Here is an 8,240-nt window from a genome sequence, read left to right as displayed (position 1 = left end):
AAAGTCTTAACTATGTTCTTCAGTCTTTTAATCATGACATGCACAAACATGTGAACACACACACACACACACACACACAAGGATTAGTGCAAAAGTGGGAAAGGAGGGCAGTCTCCTCCAAACCAGCAGGCTCCTTCAGCTGCTTTGCACAAGACTGGAGAGCAAAGGTCATACCAAGTTTATAAATAAAGGTGGTGGTGGTGGTGTGTAATTCTGCTGTTCCATTTCCAGTCCCTCCTCTTATTCAAGCCTGGGATAATCTTGGGTTAAAGTCTACTTACCCATGTGAAAAACATGCCTGGGCTTGCAGTGACTTAACGCACAGAAAGGGAAAGTGACAGGAGAAGGACTTGCCTGGTCTACACTGCAGTGTTTATGAAGCTTCCTTTGTACAGTTAGGAGTACAGGAGATGAGGTAAAGGTCTGTAATTGTTGACTGATATTAGAGCTCCCAGTGTTTGTTAGTGGCCTGGAGGAATTAATCTGGAATTCTAAGTGTCACAGAGTCCTATACAAAAGAACTGCTTATGTACCACTTTAGCTGAAATAAAAGGGTGGACATGTAGTTGACCTAACATAACTTGGGGGTTCTATGAAAAAATATTGATAATAGCTATTTAAATTGTCTGATTTCCTCACCTGTAAGGTAGGGGAAGTGTAGACTAGACCATGTCATTCCATTATGTCCAAAGGAAACCAGAATATGTCACCCTAAATATAACTCTGAGTCAGGATAATTTTGAGCTGTTTAGACACAGAAGCTATGAAAATGACATACTGTTCTTTTGTAAGGAAAAAAATGACATTCATTAAAAACTCAATTCCTAAGAATGTCTCCTGTGCCAGAAAAATACTTTAACAATTTTATCAGTGAAAAATAACAAACCTTACTCCCATTTACTTCCTTGTTTCTGATTGCCTTCTCTTTTTCCTGCCTTCCTCACGCTCTTATTCCGGCTTAAGATAGCATCCGAACCTCAATTCTAAGCCTTCTCTGAGGGTACTCTTCACCGTATATCTTCCGCGTGTATGAGTAAGCTTGTGTTTCTGCGGTTCATCTGCCCTGCTTGAAGAACCACAAGTCTGTTTCAGAAAGGTAGAGGGACTATTATTTTCCCTCCCCTAACACGACAGTGTTTTTGATTCAGAGTTGGTTTAAGAGGACATTGGCATTTCAAGATGGCTGGTAGCATTTAATACAGTACTCCAAAAATACTGAGCAGTACTCCATAAGCGCTCGCACCACTGCCATCGGAACAAGAAAAACGGGTCTGCCTCTGCATAGTTAGGACTGAGCAGTAAGTTCAGAGCTTGCTGACAGCCACTCAGCTGCCTGTATTCTCCCCTTCATCCCACAGTGAGGGGGGGAGGAGGTCCTTAGATTCGCGTACTAAGGCGGCGACACCCAGTGAGCCGTTTGATCCACGCAATTTGAGTCACCTGCTTGGAACAAGAAGTCATAAATGATGACTTCAATTGTAAAATCATAATTAGCAACGGGGCACACTTTCAGCGCCACTGTCAAAGCCCAGTTTGTTGCCAACCACGGCCCACTCAGACCGTTAATCGCTTTTCTGAAAAATTCCACAGGATGGCGCTCTTGCTTTCCGATGGTTAGACTTGTTGCCTAGCAGACCTTTGCGGGTCTTCAGACCCCCACCCAAGGGTAAGGGCCTGACCTTTGACAGGGGAGCCACTTTTTAGGCGATGGGAACAGGCGGCAGGGGGCTCGGATGCTCCCCGCCACCCCAGGTCACCCCGATCTGCGACCGGGAGTGCGCCTCGTTCCGAAGCGGCTCTAACTCAGCCCGGAGCCGGCCGGCCGAGTGCGGCCAACCCAGCCACTGAGCCGCCCGGTCCACGGAGCCCTGGACAGGCGGGAAGGAGCCCTGCGGTAGGGCGGGGGGCGGTGGCCCCTAAGCGCTCAGGGTCTCTGGGCGCCGCTCTGCGTGGCTCGCTGGTTGCAGGTCGCGCGGTGGTCAGGGTGGCAGTGAGGGGGTGGTTCCAACCAGGCGGCTCCCCCGACCGCCGCCCAGCACCGGCCGGCCACCCGACAGGGCGTCCGCCCTGGGGTTTCTGTTTTCCACGTCCAAGGTCAGGGCGTGCGACCGACCGGGGGCACTCGGCTCACCGCCACCTCCAAGCCGGGTTCGAAGCCTCGCGGCCAACCCACGCGGATCCGCGGCGCTCGCTCGGGAGCCGGAGGGCGGGGCGTTCTCCGTGACGTCACGCGGCCCCGCCCCCACCCAGCCGGCGCTTTATAAACCCTTCGCGGCTCGTTCTCGCTCGCACAAGCCGAGCTGGACGTCAGAGCAGTCGGTCGGTAGAGGGCACGGGGGGCTCGAGACTCAAGGCTAGCCCGGACGCGTGTCGTCGGTGCCTCGGACGTGGCAGCAGGCAGTGTCGGGTGGCGGGGCCACGATGGAACTCCTGCGGACTATCACCTATCAGCCCGCTGCTGGCACCAAGATGTGCGAGCAGGCGCTGGGCAAAGCCTGCGGCGGGGACTCGAAGAAGAAGCGACCACAGCAGCCCTCTGAAGACGGGCAGCCCCAGGCCCAGGTGACCCCGGCGGCCCCTCACCACCATCACCACCACTCGCACTCGGGACCCGAGATCTCGCGGATTATCGTCGACCCCACCACGGGGAAGCGCTACTGCCGGGGCAAAGTGCTGGGCAAGGTGAGCAGTGGCGGGTGTCCGGCTGCGGGGCGGGCGGGCTGCCCGGGCAAGTCAAGCAGACAGGGACCCTGAGCTGGCGCTTCTCGCTCCCCCAAGCTTCTGGTCCCCCATCGCGCGAGAGACGTGGGTCCCTCACCTGCCCTCCGGGGCTTCTGTGCGCTGACAACGCTGGGCATCGGCTTTGCATCCTCAGCCTAGGCTTTCCTCCTGAGACCAAAGGACTGAGAGCTTCTAAGTTAGCCCGAGCTGTCACCACCTGATCCCCTAGGAAACTCGCCTGTCAAATTTCTTTAGAGGCTAATTTCCACTTCCCTTTCCCCTCTCCCGTAGAGCTCTCCTTTGTAGAGGGGAGACAAGAAACTGGCCTGGTTTCCAGGAATTTATTTCCCTTCCCGAAGGGACCATTTTACAAAGCGGATTGCACCCCTCTGCCCAGCCCTCTGTTCCCCCAATCTTTGCGTTTTCTTTCCATTTATGTATTCATTTATTTTAAACGGTGACCCTCCATTTTCTTGTCATGCTCAATTCCATCTCGGCTTTGTTCCCTCTCAGGGTGGCTTTGCAAAGTGTTACGAAATGACAGATCTGACAAACAACAAAGTCTACGCTGCAAAAATTATTCCTCACAGCCGAGTAGCTAAACCTCATCAAAGGGAAAAGGTGTGTATGACTGTTGAGTAAAGTATTTTCTTTGTGTGCAGGGATGGCCCTACCCTAACAGAAAAATGTCTCCTGCATGTGTAAGCCCCGCCTTCCCAGAGATGATGGCAGGTTAATAAGCCTTATCTTGTTTTTTCTTTATTCTTAGATCGACAAAGAAATCGAGCTTCACAGAATCCTGCATCATAAGCATGTGGTGCAGTTTTACCACTACTTTGAAGACAAAGAAAACATTTACATTCTCTTGGAGTACTGCAGTAGGCGGGTAAGTGCTAACTCCTGTCAGTGCACTCCAACAGAAAGCTGATGTGGTGTTTGATGACATTTTACCTGGGGTTTTAGCTGTGACACTTAATTCTCCCACCATGCCAACCTGTATCACTAGTCCGGCAAAGGGAAGCCTGGTTTGGGTAACTCTGTTTGACAAATTCTCCCCTCCCCCTTCTCTTTCTAGTCCATGGCTCACATCTTGAAAGCAAGAAAGGTGTTGACAGAGCCAGAAGTCCGATACTACCTCAGGCAGATTGTGTCTGGACTCAAGTACCTTCACGAACAAGAAATCTTGCACAGAGATCTCAAGCTAGGTAAGCCCTCCACTGTAGAAGCTGGGGAGGGGAGGCATGGGTGTGGGTTAGGGAAATTTTCCTATCACCTCTGACTGTTCTTTATTGGGATCTAGCCTTTTGAATGGATGACTTCAGTGGAGGACGCCTAGCCTCCAAAGAAGCGCCTCTCCTATGGAATTCACATTCCGTCTTTTCTACCTCCTAGGGAACTTTTTCATTAATGAAGCCATGGAACTGAAGGTTGGCGACTTTGGTTTGGCAGCCAGACTGGAACCATTAGAACACAGGAGGAGGTGAGAGTCATATCCTACCTGGGTTTCGTGGAGACCACATACACCTTTATTCTGCTCCAGCTGTTACTTCATAGAAAGTTAGTTCACACTGGAATCTGCACCTTAGCAGTGTTGCTGAAATAAATGTCCACTATGAAGTGGGGTAACTTACACCTCTAACTTGTTTATTAAGGCAATCAGATGTTTTGTTTTGCCTGAAATATGTAAACCATTGATCATATGGACTGGGAAAATGGTACAGGCATTATATATCAAAAGAAACTTGGTCAAATAAAAATACTAAAAAATGGTCAAGTAGAGATTTAGCATAGAATTTCAAGATTTTATTTCCCGTTGGATCACCCCCAGAGAAATTTTTAATGGATTCAATATTTCTAATGAGATCTTGTTATATTCTGTCTTTTCAGAACAATATGTGGTACCCCAAATTATCTTTCCCCTGAAGTCCTCAACAAACAAGGACATGGCTGTGAATCAGACATCTGGGCCTTAGGCTGTGTGATGTAAGTAAACGCCAGAGTGTCTAAAAAGCAAATTTGACTCAGTCATGATGTTCAAAAGAATGCTTTTTGACCATTTCTGAAGATGAACTTCTGTGTACCCAGGTATACGATGCTGCTGGGAAGGCCTCCATTCGAAACCACAAATCTGAAAGAAACGTACAGGTGCATAAGGGAAGCAAGGTATACGATGCCATCTTCATTGCTGGCTCCTGCAAAGCACTTGATAGCCAGCATGCTGTCCAAAAACCCAGAGGACCGCCCCAGTTTGGATGACATCATTCGGCATGACTTCTTTCTGCAGGTCAGTGAACTCTCTGACCTTTCTTTAAAATTGCATGTCATTGCCCTGATTGCTGGAGCGGTTTCTAAAGTTCTGGTTTGGTTCCACAGGGCTTCACTCCAGACAGGCTCTCCTCCAGCTGCTGCCATACAGTTCCAGACTTCCACTTATCAAGCCCAGCTAAGAATTTCTTTAAGAAAGCTGCTGCTGCTCTTTTTGGTGGCAAAAAAGACAAAGCAAGATATAACGACACACACAGTAAGTTTTAAGACTTCTCTCCCTCTTCTGTACCCAGGATTACATTTGGGTACAGGATTAAATTTGATGACTGAGTTGACAATTAGTGTCATTTCACCAGTATATTTTTATACTGCTGGATTTTGACACTAGCAGCAGAATAAACACATAGCTAGAACTGATCAATAGCATTTGTTTCCTAATCACTGAAGTGTGCTGCATGTATAATTGTAGCTGATGGCAATGATGAGACGCTGTTTTTGCTTTGGTTGCCCAGAAGACATGGAGCTTTCTCTGTTCCAGCCTCGTTGGGATAGATTAACAAGCACAATTCTTTTCCTTGATTTACAGATAAAGTGTCCAAAGAAGATGAAGACATTTACAAGCTTAGGCATGATTTGAAAAAGACTTCAATAACCCAGCAACCTAGCAAACACAGAACAGATGAGGTATGTTGGGAAGAACACACGTATATAGATAGTTTAGGTCGTTTCCGTTCTTGGGTAATCAGCGTTTTCCTGATTACCGGGGCTGAAGCAATGCTGCCAGGCAGAGTGCTGCAGTAGCTTTCTCTGGCTTATGGCCGTTGCTTTTTGATAAGCTTTTTCAGTAATTACCATAATCTCATTTAACCTGAAATTCCAAAAACAAATAGACTTAACTCCTTGACTTACTGTATGTCTTTTCTTGCCCTTTCAAGGAGCTCCAACCGCCCGCCACCACAGTTGCCAGATCTGGAACATCCTCAGTGGAAAACAAACAGCAGATTGGGGATGCGATCCGGATGATAGTTAGAGGGACGCTTGGCAGCTGCAGCAGCAGCAGCGAATGTAAGTGCTTGAAGCCATGTTTTAATAAACTAAGGCTAGTGCTATCTGCTAAGTAAGCAGAGACAATTTGTTATTGTACTTTAACATAGAAGCGAAATTATAGAATTGGAGGAACGACACGGAATAATCCTGGTTTCTGTGTCTTTCAAATTAGTGGAGGAAGAGGCATTTCCAGAACCTGTGGCTTTAGTGTAAACAACGCTGTCATTTCCGTTTCTGTGACTTCCTAGGCCTTGAAGACAGTACCATGGGAAGTGTTGCAGACACAGTAGCAAGAGTCCTTCGAGGATGTCTAGAAAACATGCCGGAAGCTGACTGTATTCCCAAAGAGCAGCTGACTGCCTCCTTTCAGTGGGTCACCAAATGGGTCGATTACTCCAACAAGTACGGCTTTGGGTACCAGCTCTCAGACCACACTGTTGGAGTCCTTTTCAACAATGGCGCCCACATGAGCCTCCTTCCAGACAAAAAGTAAGCATGCCTGATTAATGCAATCTGCCAGTTCTCTGCCTTTGCACTAATGAAACCTGGAAACAGTGATTAATTGCTTCTAATTTTTCTTTTCTCTCCTTCTTGATTTCTAGAACAGTCCACTATTATGCGGAACTTGGCCAATGTTCTGTTTTCCCAGCAACAGATGCCCCTGAACAATTTATTAGTCAAGTGACGGTGCTGAAATACTTTTCTCATTACATGGAGGAGAACCTCATGGATGTAAGTCCCTCAAGGATGTAGAGCAGAGATAGCCCAAGCAGTTTAGATCCAGTAGCATCTGCATCACTTTGAAGTTTGTTTAGCTCAGATTCTCATGTCTTATCTTAGATGCAGTGACTCAGGGTCTCTAGGGGGCAGAACCAGGAATCTTGAGACCTTTTCTGAGGCTTAAGTTTCAGAGGCGCTGCAGGATGCCTGGTTTCATAGGCACTAACTGTTTGTCCTGCCTTATTCCAGGGTGGTGATCTCCCTAGTGTTACTGACATTCGAAGACCTCGGCTCTACCTCCTTCAGTGGTTAAAATCTGATAAAGCCTTAATGATGCTCTTCAATGATGGCACATTTCAGGTAACAGAGCCTCTCATGGAGGCACATGTTTAGGTCCTGAAACCTTTTTCTACCTAGTTGATTTAATTTTTGGCAGAACCTTTATCACTCTGGAGAATTTAGCAAGTCCTAATCTCCGTGTTTATTTTTAAAGGTGAATTTCTACCATGATCATACAAAAATAATCATCTGTAACCAAAATGAAGAATACCTTCTCACATACATCAATGAGGACAGGATATCTACAACTTTCAGACTGACGACTCTGTTGATGTCTGGCTGTTCCCTAGAATTAAAAAATCGAATGGAATATGCCCTGAACATGCTCTTACAGAGATGTAACTGAAAACCTTTTTGAGTGGACCCTATGGGACTCTTTTCCACTGTGAGATCAACAGGGAAGCCAGCGGCGGGATACAGAGCATGTTGGAGAAGATGGACAGGTGGTGGTACGACTACAGTTCCTTAGTGGCCTGCTGGACTGCTGGAACCAGACCAGCCTGAGGTGAACAGGTGACTTCGGACAATCCAAGAGTGGAGCAGAAGGCAGTTTTCCTTGAAGTACCTGTCTTGAAAAGGTTTATCGGACAATTTTTCAGAAAGATGCATTGACTCTTAGGTTCTCTCTGTGGAGAGTGCTTTCAGCCTGAGGACTTGGAACTGTGAATATACTTCCGGAAGGGGAGGGAGAAGGGAGGATGCTCCCTTATTGTTTAAAGGCTACAATCAGAGCAGCTTTTGGCTGCTTAACTGTGAACTATGGCCATACATAATTTTTTTTTGGTTATTTTTGAAGACACTTGTGGCTGGTAAAGTACATTCCTTGTTAATAAACATTTTATTTATTACAGCCCAAGAGCAGTATTTATTATCACGATGTTTTTTTTTTAATGTTGACCATTTTGAACTCTTGGCAATAAAGAGTATGAAAATAGAAGCCATGGCCTCCTCTCCTTCCTCCTGCGTAGCACTGCGTCGTCACAGCCTTTCAACACAGGCTGTGTTCACATACATAACACCAGGAAGGTCTCTGCATTTCCTAGTGATGCTCTCTAGGAAAGCAGTCTTTAAGGTCATAGTCGCAACAATGGACTTTCTGAGTGGACCCAACTTGACAGTATAATGGGGCTACCACTTTTTATACCTAC

The 8,240-nt window shown here is 47.1% G+C and overlaps 1 protein-coding gene across 1 annotated transcript; it reads left to right on the top strand.

The window, feature by feature from the left end:
* Positions 1–2,280: 2,280 nt before the first annotated feature.
* On the top strand, positions 2,281–8,029 carry Plk2 (polo like kinase 2). The gene is made up of 14 exons (XM_005065546.4): positions 2,281–2,682; positions 3,235–3,342; positions 3,491–3,607; positions 3,797–3,926; positions 4,114–4,201; positions 4,609–4,704; positions 4,807–5,005; positions 5,095–5,242; positions 5,573–5,670; positions 5,922–6,051; positions 6,282–6,522; positions 6,636–6,765; positions 7,003–7,113; positions 7,247–8,029. Exons 1-14 carry the CDS (start codon positions 2,422–2,424, stop codon positions 7,436–7,438), a joined length of 2,049 nt encoding a protein of 682 aa, XP_005065603.1. The 5' UTR covers positions 2,281–2,421; the 3' UTR covers positions 7,439–8,029.
* Positions 8,030–8,240: the final 211 nt, after the last annotated feature.

This window comes from Mesocricetus auratus, unplaced genomic scaffold (genome assembly GCF_017639785.1).
Source record: "Mesocricetus auratus isolate SY011 unplaced genomic scaffold, BCM_Maur_2.0 Super-Scaffold_100020, whole genome shotgun sequence".
Classification (NCBI taxonomy): domain Eukaryota; kingdom Metazoa; phylum Chordata; class Mammalia; order Rodentia; family Cricetidae; genus Mesocricetus; species Mesocricetus auratus.
This window is presented reverse-complemented; position numbering and strand designations above follow the sequence as displayed.